Genomic DNA, 23,019 nt, shown 5'->3' on the forward strand with positions numbered 1-23,019 from the left:
AGAAGTGCACTCCTGCTGTTTTTCTAAGGATTCTGACTGTTTGGTTTCATATTCCCCGCTTTAAGCACGTAGGAGCTCGAATGACTGTAATAGGAAAAGCTGGCAGCTAGCCGCTTTTGGTTGGCAGGACGCTTCTTCCTCACCCTCTGTTTGCCAGAATTCCTGAACTTACCTCCCCACCCCCAGCTGCCCTTGCGTTTCTGGCTCTCTTTCTGAATCTCTTAATCCCTGAGCCTTCTTTTCTTCATTCTTTCATACTGTTCTGCACCCACTCCAGTGACTGCACTCTAATACTATCTTGAGCTAGTCTTTCCTTATATTCCATTTCTACTCAGAAATAGTTCAGAACAAATATATATAAAAGGAGAATTGGAAGCCAAAAGCTTGTTGTTTGATGCTTGTTGTTTGCATTGAGTAGATCATAGAACATTGAAGATAGCACTGGGGCTCAGTGCCTGCACCACGAGTCCATTGCTCCTGGCTGCCACCTTTTTTGTTTTGTTTTTCCATTGTTGTTGTTGGATAGGACAGAAAGAAATTGAGAGAGGAGGTGGAGATAGAGACAGAGAGAAAGATAGACACCTGCAGAACCGATTCACTACTTGTGAAGCGACCCCTCCTGCAGGTGGGGAGCCGGGCACTCGAACTGGGATCCTTCCACCGGCTCTTGCACTTTGCACTGTGTGTGGTTAACATGTGCACCACCACCTGGCCCCCAGTGGTTTTATTTTTAATTTAATTATCTTTAAGACTGGGAAATAGCTTGTCCAGCAGAGCGTACACTTCACCATGTGCAAGGACCTGAGTTTAAGCCCCAGCCCCACACGAGAGCCTTGCACCCAGGGGAAGAAGCTATGTGAACATGAAACAGTGCTGTGATCTGTCTGTTTCCCTCCCTCCAGTGTCATGTCTCCCCTATGCCTCTCTTCTGCTCCTTCTCCTCTCTTCCACTTTCTGTTGTGAAATCTGAGGAGAGAGTCAATGATGAAAGGGTTCTCAGCCTCGCTCCTCCTCCATTTGCAGCTGTGATTGATCTTCCTCTAACCGGTACTTTAATCGCTGACTGTGAAGTTGCACCTCTTTGGACCATGGAGATTTGAAACTATGATTTCATGTTTTCATTTGCTCTTTCCAATTTCTGCTATGAAACTCATCTCTCTTACAGCATTGGCTCATTCGATTTAAAAGTTTGATCACTGTGATTCAAGCATGTCTCAGACTCTGCTTTTGTTTTTCTGTTCCTTTTCACTATACCAAGGAATCTATACCTAAGTGAGTCAGCCATTTCAAGTTCAGTGTTAAAGGTTATGTTTGATCTTGCTGTTATTCCCTCTGTTTGTTTGATTTGTTTTGTCAGTGCCCTGCACAAAAGACCACAAAGAATACACCTAAAGCTGAACACGTTGGGCATATCACTGCTCATAGCAGAGAGATTGCACACAAAAGGGAAGCCAGAGGGCCTCTCAGAAAGGTGTTAGAAAAAACTCCCCAAAGGTTTTGATTGGATTTAGGTGATTTTTTGACATGGTTCAAGAAAGTGGAATTTGCTGTGTGAAATGCTTCACAGAGAAGCTGCTGAGTGAAGAGTTACCCAAATAAATCTTGGGCTGGGTTGATCATGATGTAGTTTTGCACAGAAATGCATAGAAAAGTATGTCATGACTTTTCCAGCAACTCAATATATAAGACACAAGGAATTGGATCAGGGGTAAAGCTGTGTATTCGTATTAATAGTGTAGAGAAGTGCCTAGCCATTTGTGGGATCTGAGCGGTGTTTGTGGTTTGTTTTGTTGTTTGTTTGTTTGTGCCTTGTTTAGACATGGTTAGAGTGATCATGGTTCTGCTTCTGTCTTATGACTTTGTCTGATGTTAATGTTCTTTGAAATGACTTATTTAACATCGAGGTCTAGAATGGGGGCTAATTGGCTCCCAGAAACGTCAAAGCCTTACTGAGAATATTAGATTAGCGGGGTCGGGTGGTAGAGCCACGGGTTAAGCTCACCTGGCGCAAAGCACAAGGATCCCGGTTCAGGCCCCCAGCTCCCCACCTGCAGGGGGGTCGCTTCACAAGTGGTGAAGCAGGTCTGCGGAAGTCTTGTCTTTCCCTCTGTCTCCCCTCCTCTCTCGATTCCTTTCTGTCCTCTCCAACAACAATAGCAATGACAACAATAATAATAACAACAACAAGGTCAACAAAATGAGAAAAATAGCCTCTAGGAGCAGTGGATTCATGGTGCAGGCACTGAACCCAAGCAATAACTCTGGAGACAAAAAAAAAAAAAAAATAGATTAGTACTGGCTTAGGTCCCAGTTACATCTCCTGCCCTTCACTGTGTCCACATTCAAGGGGAAGGACTATACAAAGAAATGGAGAGTTCATGGGGCATCTTAGAATTGTCCACCACACTGAAACTGGGTATCTAAAAATCCATGTTCCTGTTTCCAGGGCATTTTGAGTGAAGCCCTTAAAGACGCAGATGGGCTTGACAAGGACTTTCCAGGAGGGGAACCATTGATGATACTTGAATGAGACCCAAATTGGGCTAACATCGAGACTAGATTTTTGCTTAGCAAAGAAAAGAACAAGAAAAATTTTAGAGGATGAAAATCTGCAATCAATTTTGTGACCAAGGAGTGAATTGAAAAGCCTGCCTGGTGCAAGTGTTTAGAAAATTCAGATATTGGCATATAAAAATGAAGTGAAAAGCATGTGCAGGCTTCTCTTTGATTTGTAAACTTCACAAGTTCTTATAGCAGTAGAACATGATAAATAATCCATGTGTCTCAAAGCAAGTCTCTAAGATATGTAACTCAATTTAATATGGTTCCTGTAAAACAGCAGGGAAGAGGAATGTGAAAAGCTTCCACAGATGTACTTTATGAGTGGTTGTAGGCTCTAGGCCAAGGACCCTCATCTTTTGTTTCCAAAGAGAAGCACTCTTCCCCTCCTGTGATAGGTCAGCTTTGCTTCTTGGTGGTGATCTCTAATAATGCGTAGAACGTCTCAGCATTCATATTTATTCATTTATTTATTTATTTTGCCTCCAGGGTTATTGCTGGGGCCCAGTACCGGCACTATGAATCCACTGCTACTGGCAGCCATTTTTTCCCTTTTTTTTTTTTTTTGGATAGGACAGAAAAAAATGGGGAGGATAGAGGGGGGGAGAGAAAGATAGACACCTGCAGACCTGCTTCACTGCTTATGAAGTGGAGCGTCCCCCTCCCCCCGCACATGGGGAGCTGGGGGCTCACACCGGAATCCCTGTGCGGGTCCTTGAGCTTCATACTATGTGCACTTAACCTAGCGCGCTACCGCCTGGCCCTTCAGCATCATTTTTACAAATGAGAGTGTGTTATGGTGATCTTCAGAAAACAAAACAAAACCTATTCTAATAACTCTCTACTACCTAGAGTCTGCCTAGAAGAAAGGGAAGGAAGCAGAGGTAGTGAATATGGTTCAGAAGTTAGAAGTTCTCCCTAACACCGCTTAGCAATCACTATCTTAACCTCGTAAGCCGACTAAATGATTCCTTGGTCAACATGTCCCTGAGAGGCAGGGTCTTTGAACATGTCAGATTTAGGGGCACAAATCTGTCTTGGGGAATCAGAAGAGTCTCCCCTGAGCGCCTTCCCTGTCACTGGTATTTTTATACCATTATTTCACTTGATTCTAAAAATTGTATGATGCTTCCTTGCTTATAATCCTCTGCCTTCCTCCACCAGTGTATGTACTTGCATGCAACTGACTCTCCCTCTGTTGGTTGTAGACCATTTACTCTTCTCTATGACCTCAGATCCTCACTGAATACTTGGCAATATTAGTACTCAGTAAGTACATTTGTGTTGCTGTATCCATTCTGGAGATGAATATGCCAAAAGTTCAGAGGGGTTACACTTGAGAGTCTTGTATCTCAGGACTGATTATTTTATTTTGGATAGAGACAGAAATTGAGATGGAGGAAGGGCGAGACAATGGCCTACAACACTGCCTCACTGCTCATGAAGCTGTCCCCTGCATGTGGGGACCAGGGACTTGAACCCAGACCCTTGCACACTAAACATGTGCACTCTCCTAGGTCCACCACCACCACCACCACCACCACCCCAGGACTGTCTGATCTTGAAACCAGTCTCCTTGGCAAGGTGGAGCATCCTTAGTTGGGGGAAGAAGGACAGCCTCCTTTGTCATCCTTAGCGTCTGTCTTCAGAGCTTTGCACTGTTAGGTTCTCATCCCACTGCTACCTTGTACTAAGTGGAGAGAAGAGACCAGAACGTGCTTGGAACTAACTGCAGAGATTTTAAATAAATAAATACCTTGAAACCTAGAACTGTGTCTTAGTAAGGTTGTATGACTGTAGAGCTTTGAAATTTATGAAGTCAAGAGTGTTTTTTAAAAAGTGATGTATCTAGTTTCATCAGTGGCAGCAGAGTGTAAAACTGGGAAAGTGACCCCATCCTATCTGCAGTGTCACACTCTATTGGGAGTACTTGAGAAAAATCACTTCCAAGCCAGACTGTGTCCTAGGAACAGCAGCCAAGATGGGGAAAGGTACTGACATCTTACTATAGAAAGGAGATAGGAAAGAACTGTGGATGCTTCTAGATAAGATTAATTGAACGAAAGAATGATAGCAGTTGGTCTCTACTTCAGATAAGAATGGGCATGTATGCATTTGAGTGGTTACAGGTCTAATTCTGCTGTTTATTTCTGCTAGGTTTTGCTCATGATAGTGTGTGTGTGTGTGTGTGTGTGTGTGTGTGTGTGTGTGTGTGTGTGTGTGTGTGTGTGTGTGTGTGTGTGTTGTTGTTGTTGTTGTTGTCGTCTTGACTCTTAGCACTTACCCCTTGGAAATGTATTCCTACAAATTAGTTGAAGCCTAGAGTTGAAATTCTCTTCTTCCAGAGACGATTTGCTTCTCCTTCTACCAAAGACCTGGGAACTCACCTCACCATTGGCCCCTGGTCACTGTCTTGACTTGTGAGTTTTCTGGACCGTCTAGGTAGTATGTCACTTTAAATGGCAGAAGTGCATGAGGGCCAAACTGTTCCTACAAAATATTAGTATAGTGTTTTTTGTTTGTTTTCTCACTCATACCTGTGTTAAAGCTTCTGGAAAGCAGTTGTTGAATTTTTAAAATTTGAGGCTTGACATCTTGTGGTTTTGGCACATAGTCAAGAAAGGGGGGGAGGGAAGGCCAACTTCCTGGATTCCCACTGTCAGTGACATTTTAGCTGTCTGGAATTTCTTACATTTTTTGCTAGCTCAGTTTTTCTAAAGATTTAAAAAGTAGATGTTTTATATAGTTGGTTTATTTCTTGTCAATGGGAGGGTTCATCAAGGAGTCTGAAGTAAAAGCCCATCTGTTAAATATAGAGAACTTCTAAGATGGGAATCTTTTTTATTTTTATTTTTTGACAGCTTTGAGCATTTTTTGGTAAAGAAAAAGGATAACAGGATAAATTCCACTATTTAAGAAAATTCCTATGTAGATAACCTCTGGGTCTCTTTCATTATGAAAGTATATAGTTTTAGCTAAAGTGTAATCATTTTTTTTGTTCCTCTTGGGGATTTGCTGTTTAAACCAGACTAATGTTACTGAGTGACATTTAAATCTGGTTCCCCTAAGAATGGAAGTTATGAATATCTGTCAATTATTAGAAGGCACTGAACCTGTGCTAGAAGTCATCTTAATCTGTGCTGTGGTTTTGAAAGCACGTTCTTAATCTGAAAGTGTTGAACAAAATTAGATGGGCACTTTAGCCCTCACTCCAGTGTAAACAAAAATGAAATATTTTAGCCGTTTGCCATTCTTTGAGAGGTGCACATTTTAAAGTAGAAATTGGTTAAAATGCCCCAAGGATTTGGGTTTGTTTGTTTTTTTCCCCTCCTCTGTCAACAGTCTAATATAAAATCACCTTTCCTACCTTTCATCTGTCCAACTTTTGTCATTTCTTCTAAGACCCAACTTGGTCATCTTCAGTTTTCTCCCCACTGTGGCCATCAGTGAATAGACTGGCAGATGAGCCACGCTGCTTCAAAGACACATTTCTGCCTTTATCTGGTGTCTGTGTCTTTTGACTCTGAAGAGGGTATTTGAAAGAAATGGAAAATCTAGATTGCTTGATTTTTACAAAGTGCATTTGAATAACAAAGTGTTCAGCTTATTATTAATGAAGTTTAGAACTCAGTCTCTGAAGTAAACAGTTTAAGCTGCACTAAGATAATTTTCCACTTCCGGCAACAAACAAAAAAGTTTGTATGTCACCATATCTAGACCGAAACACGTAGATGAACTCACAAGTGTATATGTACTGTGAGTCTGTTCATGTGCATATTATTTGTTTTAGGAGAAATGTCAGATAATGAAAATGTTACTGTGCTGACATTAGTGTATATTAATACTTTGCAGCTGTGAGTTCAGTGGGCTCCCTAGAGCAATAAGGATTTACAGTAAGAAAAAAAGATTTTGAAAGGCTGTATTTGGGACATCATAACCAGATATAATAGTAAGTTTGTCTAGGGTCTTCCAGACTGCCTGTACAGTGCAAGCATTTTCTCTGCATGGTTCTGTGAATCAGCTTCCTTGTCAAATAGAGGAATCAGAAAGGTCTTTCCCTCTCCATGCTTCAGAAATGCTGAGTGGTTCCATGGAGTTGGAGCTCGGTGCTTATGAAGTAGTCCCCTCAGTGAGTAGATTGCCAAACAAGCAAGACTCCTTAAAGTAGCGGTTGTCAAAAATTATAGCTTCAGAATCTTTTTTTTTTTTTTTTTGAGAAATCACTGTGGTCCCAATAGTGTATATATTCATCCATTTAAAAATTAATTGTAGATGCATTCATTACATACTAACATCAGAGCTATGAAGCTGTTTTATATTTTGCATCTGGAATTTCACACTGTATAGTCATGAGAGTGTGGGAGTGGGGGTAAATGACATCTTGCTGTTATTTTTCAGGTCATTTTACTGGAGAAATGATGGTTGGACAGTTGTTGACCCATGAGTAGAATTTCACATCTCCCCATAATAAAAGTCTGCACACCAATCCCACCACCAACCCAAGTCTCAACTTAGGAGTTACGTAAAGATTTTTTATCTCATGGGCACCCTGAAAAGACTTTAGGGGCACTCATGACTTAAATTGTTAATTGAGGTAGAGAAGCTAGATGAGGGAGAGAAGAAGAGAAAAATAGAAAATTCTCCTTCCAGACAGGATCACTGTTTGTTTTCTTGCAAGAAGGGCTCTTGAAAGTGAAGTTGAAGGTCATAATCTAAAACAGAGATGTTGTGTGCTAGGTGCAATGATAAGGGCCTGTGAAAGCTAAGTGGGATATACAGTCTTCGGTCTCTGAGAACCTTGGCCATAGAAGCAGATAACTGGGGCCAGGTGGTGGCTGGCGCAGCAAGTTGAGTACACACAGTACTGTGCATAAGGACCCAGGTTGGCATTATTAAATCACTAATAAAATATTTTTTAAAAAAAGTTCAGGGGCCAGGGCTGTGGTACACCCAGTTAAACACAGATAGTACTATGCACTAGGACCTGCACAGATAAGCTAAAGAGTATTGGTTGACATTTTCCAAAATCCCAAGTTCCAAGACTAGCTCTATGCCAATGCCAAGTCCTTAATTTTCCTGTATCCTTTATGATCTACCAGTCCATAGAAGGAAAATTCCCTCCCTTCCTGTCTTATGCAGCTATATCCTACAGATTGTTTATCACCATTGGAGTCATGAGCAGCAAAAGACTCATCCTCTGTTGGCAGTGCTACTGAATTATTCAGGGAAATCCTTAACCAAAATAAATAATTACTATATCACCCAGTTTTTCCTCCTCCTTACTTTCCTATCTCTTTTCCTCCTGGGTAAAGTCTTCCCAACTTATAAAAATCAACTCCCCCTACGCACCCACCTACCCCAAAAAAAGGGATTGCTCTTGTGCTTAAAATCAGTGATTAATTTGGGATCGGAATAACCCAGTTAAAAGCAGATGAGGTTATAATGAGTATTTAACTGCAGTCGTAAGTGTAGCTATGATCACTTAAGTAAAAATAAGTTCATACACCTATTGCAACAGAGTCAGTATTCTTTACTTTTTATCTTTTTTTTAAAGATTATTTATTTATTTATTAGAAATGTAGGAGGAGAGAGAGAAAGAACTAGACATCACCCTGGTATGTGTGCTGCCAGGGATCGAACTCAAGACCTCAGGCTTAAAGATCTAATGCTTTATCCACTATGGTACCTCCTGGACCACACTTTTGTCTTTTTAAGATTACCTGAGGGCTCTGACTGGGAACTTGAGACAAGTGTTTATATTCAGAATCTGAAAAGTATAAAGCTGCTTCCTCCTTTCTGTGGTTTCCTAGTAACGTTGCCGCATTCACTTTATCACTCGCCACTGGAAATCCCCCCTTCCTTCCAGCTCTGACAATATCTGTGTCCTGTTGAAGGTTTCTCCACCCCCATCTTCTCTTAAACAACTGTGGGAATTTCCTACTGGCTTCTGTCAACAGCATTCATCCCTCTCAAATTTACCCTCTACAAATACTAGAATTGAAATAAGAAATGGTTGAAAGAAAGTGGGCCCACAGATAGGGAGAAATAAATTGGGAGGCTTTTACTTTTCATTGTATCTCTAAGTACTTTAAAAAAAAAAAGTAACTATAAACTTACAATAATGAATCAGTTCATCATTTTTTTTAAATTTATTTATTACCACCAGGGTTGTCACTGGGGCTCAGTGCCAGTACTCAGCAATACAAATCAACAGCTCCAGATGACCATTTTTCTATCTTTCTTTTTTTTTTTTTTAATTATATAGGACAGAGAAATCACATAGGGCGGGACGGTAGAGAGGGAGAGACACCTGCAGATCTGTTCCACTACTTGTGAAGCTTTTTCCCCCTGCAGGTGGGGAGCAGGGAGCTCAAACCTGGGTCCTTGTGCCACAGCAATATGTGTGCTCGACCAAGTGTGCCACCACCCTGGCCCCTCAAGCTCATTCTTGATAATTCCACAGTAGGCTGATAAAGGTATTGATATGACCATATTCTTCTCTTTAAGACACTCTGATGGTGCTTTGTTGTCTGTCTGATGTCAGCACAGATACAGGAATGTGTCCCTCTTCATGTGCCAGGAGCACAGCTTCTGTTGATGGGAATTTTAATAATAGGGTCAGAATCTCCTTCTCCAGGCCTGGCCTCCAGGTGAGTTCTCAGGGCTGTACTAGGTTAGAACTGGCTACCCAGCAACACTCTGCCCAGATTAAACACAGTGTATCTGTCTTGCATGAACTGAGGTAGACTAATTAATCTGGGGGCTTTGCCCTCCCTGCTTCCCGCAGCAGTCTGAACTGTCAGCTGAAGACAGCCCTGAAAAATTAGGAACGTCCCAACTACATCGTCGGAAGATCATTTCCTTGAACAAGCAAATTCTTCAAAAAACCAAACATCTGGAAGAGGTTGGTATTTTCTTCTTTATGCTATCATTCAAGTAAAATGAAACCATTCTCCACAAAGGACAAAAAAAATAATAATAATAAGGGGAGGAGTTAGGATCTTCATGGCAGAATAGGGTCCAGAATAGGGTTCATTGTGCTGTCACCTTTGTGCCAATCCAGCTACCACCCATTTTGTTTTGTTTTGTTTTGTTTTGGGGGTTTTGTTTGTTTGTTGTTTGTTTTTTAATTTCTCTATTGGGGAGTTAATAGTTTACCGTTGACAGTAAAAACACAATAGTTTGTTCGTGCATAACATTTCCCAGAGTTCCACATAAACAACACAACCCTGACTAGGTCCTCCACCATCATGTTCCAGAACCTGAACCCTCCCCCCACTCACCCCAGAGCCCTTTACTTTGGTGCAATACACCAACTCCAGTCCAAGTTCTGCTTTGTGTTTTCCCTTCTGATCTTGTTTTTCAGCTTCTACCTATGAGTGAAATCAACCCATATTTATCTTTCTCTTTCTGGCTTATCACAATTCACATGATTCCTTTAAGCTCCATCCAAGATGAGGTGAAAGTGGTGAAAAATGTGAATTCACTGCTTTTAATAGCTGAGTAGTCCATTGTATATATACCATAACTTACTCAGCCACTCATCTGTTGTTGGACACGGGTTGCTTCCAGGTTTTGGTTATTACAAATTGTACTTTCATGAACATAGTTCTACAAAGATCTTTTTTTTTTAATTTTGTATTTATAAAAAGAAAACATTGACTAAATCATAGGATAAGAGGGGTACAACCCCACACAGTTCCCACCACCAGAACTCTGTATCCCATCCCCTCCCCTGATAGCTTTCCTATTCTTTAACCCTCTGGGAGTATGGACCCAGGGTCATTGTGGGATGCAGAAGGTGGAAGGTCTGGCTTCTGTAATTGCTTCTCCGCTGAACATGGGCGTTGACAGATCAGTCCATACTCCCAGCCTGCCTCTCTCTTTCCCTAGTGGGGAATGGCTTTGGGGAAGCAGAGCTCCAGGGCACATTGGTGGGGCTGTCTATCCAGGGAAGGCTGGTCAGCATCGTGCTAGCATCTGGAACCTGGTGGTTGACAAGAGGGTTAACATACAAAGCCAAACAAATTGTTGACCAGTCATAGACCTAAAGGCTGGAATAGTGCAGATGAAGAGTTGGGGGTGGGGGTGGGGGGTCCTCCATTTTGTAGATAGCTAGTAGGCATATTTTAGTTAAATTCCAAAGGGCCTGTGGCTATACTAGTTTTTTTGTTGTTGTTTTCTTTTTTCCCCTGAGCCTGAAATCTGATATGCAGGTGGATCCAAGTTATTGTCTGGGGGAGATGATGTCATGGCTAGAAAAAGGACCAGAAAGTTACGTCAGGGAAGAGAGTAGCTCCCTAATATGGGAAAGGTGTGTAAATATTGTTGACTGTAAACCCCATCAATTTGATCTGATCTGAGGCCCATATTCAGCTTAGGAGGCTATGTGACCTCTCCGTCTCTATAGATGTGAGCTCACATTCTGTGGTCATGAGTAGAAACATTCCAAGCTGCCCCAGTATCGACCCGTCTTCTTCAGGTGGAGCATAGAATATGTTGTCCATCCTCCCTTCAGAGGATGGAACATTCTCTACCACTATTGATCCAAGTTGAGGGCAAGGTCCTAAGGGCACCCACAAAAGGGACTATTGTGTTGTTCCTGGTAGGAATGACCAGTAACAATGGAGAGAGGGATGTATTCAAGGTCTAGGCCCATCATGTCTACACAGATCTATTTGGATGGGAGCAATGTGGTCCATTATGGAAAAGATTTGTCAGCCTCTGTTCTATAAAGTCAAAGGATAAAAATGGCATTTAAGTCTTATTTTCTCATTTTTTAATTTTATTTGATATTTGATAAAGCCAGAAAAGTTGAGAGGGAAGGGTAAGAAAGAGATAGGGAGAGACAGAGAGAGGAGACCTGCAACACTGTTTCACCACTCGTAAAACTTTTTTCCCTCCAGGTGAGGGCACCTGAGGCTTGTGACCTGGGTCCTTCCACATTGTACCACGTGCACTCAAGCAGGTGTGCCATTGCCTGGCCCAGATCATGATATTTCCTGAGAATGTGCTAAACACTGAACTAGTCTAGGGGGATGGATGAAGAATAAGTTATAATCCCTGCTCACAAAGATCTTTGTGATTGTAATAGGGAGACATGACTAAAGAGATGTTTCACGTACATCATAATTTAGTGATATTTGGAGAACTGAGAAAATGACTTCTAGGAGAGCTACCTTCAGTTTATAGAGTACAGTGACTAGAAGGATGAGCAGCCCTTGACTGGTCAGGAAGATTGACTGCAAGATCTCGATGTAGTTGAGAATATAGAGAACAAAATGAACACAGACCTGCACAGGGAATGGTCTTTCAGGGCCAGGCAATGACACGCCTAGTCAAGTGCACACATTATAGTGTGCAAGGACCTGAGTTCAAGCCCCTGGTCCCTACCTGCAGGGGGAAATCTTCATGTATTGTTGTCAGAGTTCGGGGCACCAGTAGGCCGGGCTAGCTTCGTGGCGGTAGACAGAGACTCGCGGACACACGGCTGTATTTCTTTATTCAGGAACAACGATTCAAAAACTAGTCTAATCTAATCACCACACCATCACCACACCATGTTGTCCTCCATCTTTCTCCTCCGGCTGCAAGCGCAGGAACTCAGGAAGTACGTAGGGTAGGGGGCGGGGAGAAGGGAGAAGTGCGGAAAACTAGCAAGGGCTAAACCAAATCTCCCGGTGGGGGAGAGTGAGACCAAACCAATGTAACAGAAAAGACCATGTAAATAGACCGCAATGTCAAGCAATGTAACAGAAGCAGAACTAGAAGCATACCAACAATGTATGGTGAAGCAGAGCTGTAGGAATCTCGCTCTTTCTTTCCCTCTCTCTTTCCCCCTCTCCTCTCAATTTGTCTGTCACTATCCAATAATAAACAATTTTTAGGGGACCGGGTGATGGCATACCTGGTTGAGCGCACATGTTACAGTGCTCAAGAACCTGGATTTATGCCCACGGCCCCCACCTGCAGGGAGAAAGCTTTGCAAGTCATAAAGCAGTGCTACAGGTTTCTCTCTTTTTCTCTGTCTTCCCCTTTCCTCTTGATTTCTGGCTGTCTCTGTCCAATAAATAAATAAAGATAGGAAGTCGGGCAGTAGCACAGTGGGTTAAGTGCAGGTGGCACAAAGTGCAAGGACCAGCATAAGGATCCCAGTTTGAGCCCCCAGCTCCCCACCTGCAGGGGGGTTGCTTCATAGGTGGTGAGGCTGGTCGGTAGGTGTCTATCTTTCTCTCCTCTCTGTTTTCCCCTCCTCTCTCCATTTCTCTCTGTCCTATCCAACAACAATGACATCAATAACAACAACAATAAAACAACAAGGGAAACAAAGGGAATAAATAAATATTAAAAATAAATAAAGATAAAAAAATTTTTAAAAAACAATTTTTAAGCTTTTTTTTTTCCCTTTTGTTTCCCTTGGTTAACACTGTTATGGTTATTGATGTCATTGTTGTTAGATAGGACAGAGAGAAATGGAGAGAGGAGGGGAAAACGGGGGGAGAGAAAGATACCTGCAGACCTGCTTCACCGCCTGTGAAGTGACTCCCCTGCAGGTGGAGAGCCGGGGGCTCGAACCGGGATCCTTACACCGGTCTTTGCGCTTTGTACCACATGCACGCTTTGTACCACGTGCACGCTTTGTACCACGCTTTGTACCCTCTGCTCCACCACCTGACTCCCTAAAAAAAACTTTTAAAGAGAATAATAATAATAAAAATATATTTTTTAAAGGAGGCAGTCTTATCTAATTTCCAGTTTTTTCCTAAGAGTCGTGCCTGAGATTGTTGGTTGGGAGGATATAATCAGACAGTACCTCCCGGTCATGTTAAGAAGATGAAAGCTGGGGGCTGAGTGATAGTGCACTGAGTTAAGCGCACATAGTGTGAAATACAAGGACTTCCCCCCCCCCCCCGGGCTCCCCACCTGCAGGGGGGTCGATTCTCAAGCGGTGAAGCAGGTCTGCAGGTGTCCTTCTCCCTCCCTCTCTATCTCCCCATCTCTCTCAGTTTCTCTCTGTCCTATCCAACAGCAGCAGCAGCAGCAACAATAACAGTAACAGCAACAGAGTACGAAAATTATTATGGCCACCTCTAGAGAAGTCAGTGGTGAAGACAAAAATGAAGGTAGGAGAATCATGGCAGACTCCCAGATATTTCTAGGTAGGAAATTCCCCATTTAAGAAAAGATAGATAAATTAATTAAAGATGAAGGAGGAGCTGGCCAGTAGCTCACAGGTTACCAGGCTCAAGGTTCAGGTCCCCACTCCCCACCTGCAGGGGCAGGGGGCTCCGCTTCACAAGCAGTGAAGCAGGGCTGCAGGTGTCTGTCTTTCTCTCTTCCTGTCTACCTTCTCCCCTCTCAATTTCTCTCTGTCCTTTCCAATAAAATGTAGAAAGAAAAAAAAGCATTAAAAAAAGATGAAGAGTGAGCCTTCATTTTTAGAAAGCTCCTGCTTGCCACTAGTTCATGCGAATCTTTGTTAGCGAAACCTCTTTGAACTCCCTGCTAAGCAATTGGACTCTCCCCGTCGGTCTCCCCATGCCTGTCCCTGCCCCAGTTCTTCTCATACTTATGTCCCCTGTATACTGGTCCAACACCTAGAGGGTTAAAGCACGCCATCCTCCTCATCTCCACACGTCATTTAAACAGAGCGTTAGTTAAATGTTAAATGGATGAGATGGTGCACTGGCAGGAGGAGGGGCTGAAGCAGGTAATAAAAATGCCAAGACCCTTTACTAGAGCCTCCCAAAAGCTTTTAAGAATTAGTCACGGGGCTTCGTGGTGGTGTATCTGGTTGAGCACACACATTACCATGTGCAAGGACCTGGGTTTGAACTCCCAATCCTTAGCTGGGGGGGAGGGGGGACTTCACAAACCATGAAGCAGGTTTGCAGGTGTCTCTCTCTCTCTCTCCGTCTCTGTTTCCTCTCCCCTCTCAATTTCTATTTATCCTGTCTAAAAGAAAAGGGAGGAGGAGGAGAGGAAGGAAAAAGAATCTGCTTTTACCTCCTTACATTGAATGGTAAAGTGAATTCATTTTCTTTCTGTTAGTGCTGAAATCAGGAATTCGTTATCTGGCATTGTTTTTCCAGCTAGTTATGGTCTATGCTAGAATCTTGAGACTAAAATGCAGTTTACATTCTGTGAACCAGCAGAAGTTGCTTGACAGAATTAAATATAGCCATACAGAAAAGTCAAACCTTAATCTGAATATTGACCTTATCAGTTATTAGCTATGAAACTTTCGTCAGTTAACACCTCTGAGTTTTTACCTCCTCATCTACAAAGTAAGGATAATGGCTTCTAATAACTGTGAGGCTTTAATGAAAGAATTTCTGCAAAATGCCTCTTGCCTCCCCTGACATGTTTGGTGCTGACTATTTGTGAGTTTTCCCCCTTTATTTACTTTTATTAACCTTTTAAATTCACCTTGTTTATTTAGCTTCAGTCTTTCTGAGCTTGCTTTTTCTCATCTGTCCAATGGAGATCCCACCTATACTTACCCGTTGTGGTAAGTATCCGATGCAGCTGATGTTTTTTATCTTTCATTTACAGCTACAGGCAAGTCACACCAACCTACAAGCCAAATACAATGAAACAAAGAACACGTTGGCAGAGGTGAGCAAATTTTCCTTCCTTCACAGGCCTTCAGAATCATTTCAGCCTGCACTACAGTAGAATGCCACTGTTGGTCCATGTGGAGGACTTATGATACGCCTTTCTCAAGGCTTAAGTTCATTTGGGGGCATAGGAGGGCCACACAGTAGTGTGTGATCCATGCCATCATTGTCTCCATGGTAACACCTTCTAAGCCCTCAGCGATCCTGTGGAGAGAATACTATGAGCTGCAAGCCCAGATCAGGCTTCCTCAGGACAGTGGGCCTGACTTACAGAAGTGAAGCAGAGCATGAAGGTTACCTTACAGAGATGGTCACTGTGAGTTGTTCAAGATACTGAATTCTTTGAGAGCAAAGTTGTTGTTGTTCTTTTTCATTTTATTTGTTTATTAATGAGAAAGATGGAGAGAGAGAACCAGACATCAGTCACTCTGGTACATGTGCTACCAGGGTTTGAACTCAGGATCTCATGCTTGAGAATACATTGTTTTATCCACTATGCCACCTCCCAGACCATGGAAGATTTCTTTCTTATAAGACGAGAGGACTACAGTAAAATGAACAGTTGTCATTCAGTGTCCATGGGTATCCGCACACCCCTCAGGATACCAGAGTGATTAAAATTCTCAACTTCTTTCCTGTTTTAAATTCTTATTATGCATTTAAATTATTTTTGATGCCTAATGCAGTGTAAATATGATATAAGAAGTTGTGTACTGTATTTTTGGTGAGTAGTGACAAGAAAAATACTTCTCATGTTCTATGTGGAAAGTCTTCACGGGACTTGCAACTTAGTGTGTATTCCATCCTGGTTGGTTGAATCTGCAGGTGGAGAACTCACACAAATAAGGCGGGCTAATTGGAGTCTGTTGGTCAACACTGCTAGCTACCTTCTAGGTAGAATTAAGGAATGGGTGTGGGGGGGAGCGGGGGGTGCAACCATGAAGACATTTTTTCTTTAATTATCTTTACTGGAGAGAGACTGCCAGAAATCAAGAGGGAAGGGGTGCTAGAGAAGGAGACAGACACCTGCGGCCCCACTCACAGGTGGGGACTGAGGGCTTAAACCTAGGTCCTTCTGTATTGTAACACCTACACTCACTTGGGTGAACCACCACTGGCCCCAGTAAAGATATTTTCTTTCTCTCTCTCTCTCTCTCATACATTTATTTATTTATTTATTTATTTATTTATAAAATGGAAATATTGACAAGACTACAGGATAAGAGGGGTACATTTCCACACAGTGCCCACCCCCAGAGTTTCATATCCAATCCTCTCCCTTGATAGCTTCCCTATTCTTTATCCTTCTGGGAGTACTGACCCAGGGTCATTATGGGGTGCAGAAGGTGGAAGGTCTGGCTTCTGTAATTGCTTCTCTGCTGAATATGGACATTGGCAGGTCAATCCATACCCCCAGCCTGTCTCTCTCTTTCCCTGGTGGGGCAGGGATTTGGGGAGGCAGGGCTCTAGGACACGTGGTGGAGTCCTCTGCCCAAGAAAGTTGGGTTGGCATCATGTGATCATCTGGAACCTAGTGGCCTCACTAGAGATTCCCAGGTTGAAAGCAGCTTCCTTGCAGAGCCCACACCAGCTGTGTTCTCCAAGTCGCCATCTTGGTTCCACCCCAGTGAAGACATTTTCTAACCTAGAGTTTAAGGGAACCTCCTCACACCAATACAGTGCTGCTTGCTTCTCACTGCATCAGAAACCAGGGAAGGAAAGAAAATGCCTTTGATGAGGGGAGTCAAGATGTTTCTGCCCCTTGTTTTCCCACAAAAAAACTCTCTTTACCTGGATCTAGAAAGCTCTCCTTGCTGTGATTTTTATGCTAAGGCTGTAGTTATTCTTTACAAAGCTTCCCTCCAACTACCCCCACCTAGAACTTCTGGAAGACGTGGAAGCAATACTTCACAGACATCTCTGAAACCACACCAAATTTCCATTTTATCTTTAAAAAAAAATTACCAGAAATTTGCCCAATTCAAATTTTTATTTCTAAGAGTCTGGTTGGTGGTGTACCTGGTATCATGCACATGTTACCATGTGCTAGGACCTGGGTTCAAGCTTCCAGCCCCCACCTGTAGCTGGGTAGTGTCATGAGCAGTACTGCACGGTCTCCCTTCTCTCTATCTCTCATTCTCTATTTAAAAAAATAATAAAGGAATGAAAGGGGAAGGAGAAGAAAGAATAGAAGAAAAATGGCCACTGTGAGTGGTGAAGCAGTTGTACAGGTACCTGAAGCCCGGTGATAACCTTGGTGGCAAAAAAAAAAAAAAAAAAATTCTATAGCAGTCATTTAAATTACTTCCTTGCCGTAAACCTGGCAACCCTCTAAAATTCTGACCTGGGCTGGTCTCATCAGTTGTTAGCATGTTTTAAAAGAGCAAAGAGAAGAATGACAAAAGTTTTTTTTTTTTTTCTTTATATAAATACCTCCATTGCATTTGGACAAGTCAGCTTTCTTCCCATTGCTATCTGACCATATCCCATATGGATTAAATGGCAATCTCCTGGGGAGGGACCCCTACTGCTATCTCATTTTAATGCTGCAGAGTCCCTGACATGACTTCGCCAAGTCATGGAACAGTCTTGGTCTGGAAGAGATTAAAGGCAAAGCATCTTGATCTCAATTTCCTAAAAAACTTACATGCCTGAGGCTATAAATCCAAAATGACTATAAAGTCTGTTTTTGTGCCAAACACTAAATCAGATATTCGTTGAGGCCCCTTTCATGTGCTAGAAAAATCAAGGTTGTGATTTAAATCGGTGATATAATTGTCTTCCTGTCTTCATGTAGTAATGGAAGCCAGCTCTGCTCTGTGCTCAGCAGCGTGCTCTTAGAGACCACTGATGTTAGTTCTTAATCTCCATAACAACAGGAAGCAATCGTCATCACCCCTGCTGTGCAGAGAAGACACACAGAGGTGTGCCGGGAGTCTAGCGTTGGCAACCTGGCATCAAAGACCTCTCAGACCTTACAGTTACTATCTGGTAGGACAGTCAGACTTAATTCTCATCTAGACAAATGGGAAACTTTGAAAAACTTTGTATTGAACAACTTATGAAGAAGCTTGGTTTGCTCACGACCCTGAAGCCCAGGTTCCTGAGTAAGTAAAGGACTATCTCTGGACCTCAGTCTCATGGTTTATTCAAGGCAAGGACTGGACAAAATGAGCAGTCTGAACCCTTTTACACAAGCGTTCCTATGTTGGTTGGTTGGATAGGTCAGAGAGAAATTGACAGAGGAGGAGGAGATAAAAGGGGAGAGAGAAAGACATACACCTGCAGACCTGCTTTGCCACTTGTGAAGTGTCCTCCCTGTAGGTGGTGAGCAGGGGCTCAGACTTGGATTCTTGCACAAGTCCTTGCACCTAACCAGGTGTGCCACAGCCCCAGCCCCCTGCTGGTTTTTCTTTATTGGGGAGCGGATTAATGGTTTACAGTGGACAGTATAACACAATAGTTGGTACATGTGTAACATTTCTGTTTTCCACATAACACTCTAGCCCCTCACCTAGGTCCTCCTCTGCCATTATGTTCCAGGTCCTAGACACTCTTCCCCCACCCCCACCTGGCCCCAGCGTCCTTTACTTTGGTGCAGTACACCATGTTCCTAGATTTTACCTCTTCAACGAAACTTGCCCTTCAAGGATAACCTAATTTTTTTTTTTCCCTCCTCCAGGGTTATTGCTGGGCTCGGTGCCTGCACCATGAATCCACCGCTCCTGGAGGCCATTTTTTTTCCCCCTTTTGTTGCCCTTGTTGTAGCTTCGTTGTGGTTATTATTATTGCCCTTGTTGACGCAATTCGTTGTTGGATAGGACAGAGAGAAATGGAGATAGGAGGGGAAGACAGAGAAGGGGAGAGAAAGATAGACACCTGCAGACCTGCTTCACCGCCTGGGAAGCGACTCCCCTGCAGGTGGGGACCCGGGGGCTCGAACCGGGATCCTTACGCCGGTCCCTGTGCTTTGCTCCACATGCGCTTAACCCACTGCGCCACCGCCCGACCCCTGGATAACCTAATTTTTTTTTATATTTATTTTCTTCAAATGTTTGCTCATACTGAGTACTGTGCTCATACTGAGTTCTGTGAATCTTTAAACCACTATGAAGCCACTAATAATCTTTTTTAAATAAGTAAAGCCATCACCAAGGTTTCTTTAACCAACAGAATGCCAAAAAGGTTTTGATCTTTCTGTGTTGTCCCTCCATCTGTTTTCTTGACTCTTTCCTCACTGTGCAGTCAAAGCCAGTTTGCACACCATATTGTCAGACATGAGGTGCACATGTGAGCCCAAAGCAAAGGACATAGACGCGCCCTTTACTACACAGCCCCCAGCAATGATCTCTCCATTTCCTCTCTCAGTTGAAGAGTCACAGTGAGAAACTGGACAAAGAACAAGAAGCTCTGGAGAAGATAGAATCCAAAGCCGATCCAAAGTAAGATGTCTCCATTTACTGATCTCTTTCCAGAAATGTGTCAGTTTAAATATACATTATTTTTCTTTTTTTTAATATTTATTCCCTTTTGTTGTTCTTTTTTTTTATTATTTTTATTTATTTAAGAAAGGATTAATTAACAAAACCATAGGGTAGGAGGGGTACAACTCCACACAATTCCCACCGCCCAATCTCCATATCCCACCCCCTCCCCCGATAGCTTTCCCATTCTCTATCCCTCTGGGAGCATGGACCCAGGGTCATTGAGGGTTGCAGAAGGTAGAAGGTCTGGCTTCTGTAATTGCTTCCTCGCTGAACATGGGCGTTGACTGGTCGGTCCACACTACCAGTCTGCCTCTCTCTTTCCCTAGTAGGATGGGTCTCTGGGGAAGCTGAGCTCCAGGACACATTGGTGGTGTCTTCAATCCAGGGAAGTCTGGCTGGCATCCTGATGACACCTGGAACCTGGTGACTGAAAAGAGAGTTAACATACAAAGCCAAACAAATTGTTGAGCAATCATGGACCCAAAGCTTGGAAAAGTGGAGAGGAAGTATTAGGGAGGTACTCACTGCAAACTCTAGTATACTTCTGCTTTCTTACTTTGGTGCCATACTCCAAACTCAGTCAATTTCTGCTTTGCGTTTCTACTTCTTCTTCCTTTTTTTTTTTTTTTTTACATGCATAACATTCCCCAGATTCCCATTTAGCAATACAACCCCCACTATTTCATTCATCATTTTTCATGGACCTGTATTCTCACCCCAGAGTCTTTTACTTTGGTGTAATACTCAAATTCCATTTTAGGTTCGACTTGTGTTTTCTTTTCTAATCTTGTTTTTCAACTTCGGCCTGAGAGTGAGATCATCCCATATTCATCCTTCTGTTTCTGACTTATTTCACTCAACATGATTTTTTCAAGGTCCATCCAAGATCGGCTGAAAACGGTGAAGTCACCATTTTTTACAGCTGAGTAGTATTCCATTGTGTATATATACCACAACTTGCTCAGCCACTCATCTGTTGTTGGACACCTGGGTTGCTTCCAGGTTTTGGCTATTACAAATTGTGCTGCCAAGAACATATGTGTACACAGATCTTTTTGGAAGGATGTGTTGGGTTCCTTAGGATATATCCCCCGGAGGGGAATTGCAGGGTCATAGGGTAGGTCCATTTCTAGCCTTCTGAGAGTTCTCCAGACTGTTCTCCACAGAGGTTGGACCAATTGACATTCCCACCAGCAGTGCAGGAGGGTTCCTTTGACCCCACATCCTCTCCAGCATTTGCTGCTGTTGCCTTTTCTGATGTGTGACATTCTCACAGGAGTGAAGTGATATCTCATTGTTGTCTTGATTTGCATTTCTCTGACAATCAGAGACTTGGAGCATTTTTTCATGTGTTTCTTGGCCTTTTGGATCTCTTCTGTGGTGAATATTCTGTCCAATTCCTCCCCCCATTTTTGGATGGGGTTATTTGTTGTCTTGTTGTTGAGTCTGGTAAGCTCTTTATATATGTTGGTTATTAAACTCTTATCTGATGTATGGCATGTAAAGATCTTCTCCCATTCTGTGAGGGGTCTCTTGATTTGGGTAGTGGTTTCTTTTGCTGTGAAGAAGCTTTTTAATTTGATGTAGTCCCATAGGTTTATACTTGCCTTAGTCTTCCTTGTAATTGGATTCGTTTCATTGAAAATGTCTTTAAAATTTATGCGGAAAAAAGTTCTTCCAATATTTTCCTCTAAGTATCTGATAGTTTGTGGTCTAACATCCAAGTCCTTGATCCACTTGGAATTTACTTTTGTATTTGGTGAAATACAGTGATTCAGCTTCATTCTTCTGCATGTTTCAACCCATTGTTTCCAACACCATTTGTTGAAGAGAGTCTGCTTTCCCCGTGTAATAGTCTGGGCCCCTTTGTCAAAGATTAGATGTCCATAGGTGTGGGGCCTCATTTCTGGGCTCTCAATTCTATTCCACTGGTCAGTGTGTCTGTTCATGTTCCAGTACCAAGCAGTTTTGATGACAGTGGCCCTATAATATAGTTTGAGATCTGGCAGTGTGATGCCTCCGGTTCTGTTCTTTTTTCTCAAGATTGTTTTGGCAATTCTAGGTCTTTTCTGGTTCCAGATAAACATTTGTAGCATTTGTTCTATTCTCCTAAAAAATGTGCTTGGGATCTTGATGGGGATTGTCTTATGCTTTACATTGGTTTGTTCTAGCCCCCCCCCCCCCAAGAGAATTGGATCAGTCCTGTTAATTTCGTGGGCCTGCTTGGCCCCGCCCCAAGGAACCCCAGGAGAGGGTTCCTGAGTTGGAGAGTGCCAGAGTTCCTGAGTACGAGAGTTCGAGTTCGAGAGTTTCAGGGTTACAGAGTAAGAGAGAGTTCCAGTGTGCCAGAGTTTCAGAGGGCTCTCAAGTACGAGAGTTCCAGAGTGCCAGAGTTGGAGAGTGGCAGAGTTCCAGAGTAAGAGAGAGTGCTTGTGCCGCCGCAAAGAGACAGCAGAGTTCTGTTTGGTTATTAGTTTGTCTTAGTTTATGAATCGTTGTTCTTGAATAAAGAAATACAGCTTCCCTGCCCAGCCGTTGTCTCCACGTCTCTGTTACCTGCCCGTGAAGCTAACCCGCCCGGCAAGAGCCTCCGGAAATTTTAACAACAGGGGATAGCATTAAATTTGTAGATGGCTCTGGGTAATATATTCATTTTGATGATGTTAATTCTTCCAACCCATGAGCATGGAATATCTTTCTACTTCTTTGTGTCTTTTTCAATTTCTTTGAGTAGTGACTCATAATTTTCAGTATACAAGTCTTTCACTTCTTTGGTTAGGTTTATTCCTAGATATTTTATTGTTTTTGTTGCTATAGAAAAAGGAACTGATTTCTGGATTTCAATTTCTTCTAACTTAGTGTTTGCATAGAGGAATGCCACTGACTTTTGAATGTTAATTTTATAGCCTGACACATTACTGTATTGCCTGATGATTTCCAAAAGCTTCTTGCTAGATTCCTTAGGTTTTTCCATGTATACTATCATGTCATCTGCAAATAAGGAGAGTTTGACTTCTTCTCTTCCAATCTGTATTCCTTTAATTCCTTGCTCCTGCCTGATTGCTATGGCAAGAACTTCCAACACTATGTTGAATAGTAATGGTGATAGTGGGCAGCCCTGTCTAGTACCTGATCTGAGTGGAAATGCTTCCAGTTTTTCACCATTGAGTATGATGTTGGCTGTAGGTTTGCTATATATAGACTCCACTATCTTCAGGAATTTTCCATCTATTCCTATTTTTTGTAGTGTTTTGATCATAAAGGGATGTTGTATTTTGTCAAAGGCTTTCTCTGCATCTATTGATATGACCATGTGGTTTTTGGTCTTGCTTTTGTTGATGTGGTGGATCACA

General features: G+C 42.6%; 1 protein-coding gene across 2 annotated transcripts in view; it reads left to right on the plus strand.

Annotated features, from left to right (window-relative positions):
* CCDC93 (coiled-coil domain containing 93) overlaps window positions 1-23,019 on the plus strand; it is an 89,004-nt gene that overhangs the window by 37,644 nt on the left and 28,341 nt on the right. For both annotated transcript variants that reach the window (XM_060178013.1, XM_060178014.1), the window contains 3 exons: window positions 9,347-9,463; window positions 15,115-15,177; window positions 19,548-19,621. In XM_060178013.1, coding sequence (XP_060033996.1) covers window positions 9,347-9,463; window positions 15,115-15,177; window positions 19,548-19,621 — 254 coding nt within the window. The remainder of the gene's footprint in view (window positions 1-9,346; window positions 9,464-15,114; window positions 15,178-19,547; window positions 19,622-23,019) is intronic.

The sequence above is a fragment of the Erinaceus europaeus genome, chromosome 18 (genome assembly GCF_950295315.1).
Source record: "Erinaceus europaeus chromosome 18, mEriEur2.1, whole genome shotgun sequence".
NCBI lineage: Eukaryota > Metazoa > Chordata > Mammalia > Eulipotyphla > Erinaceidae > Erinaceus > Erinaceus europaeus.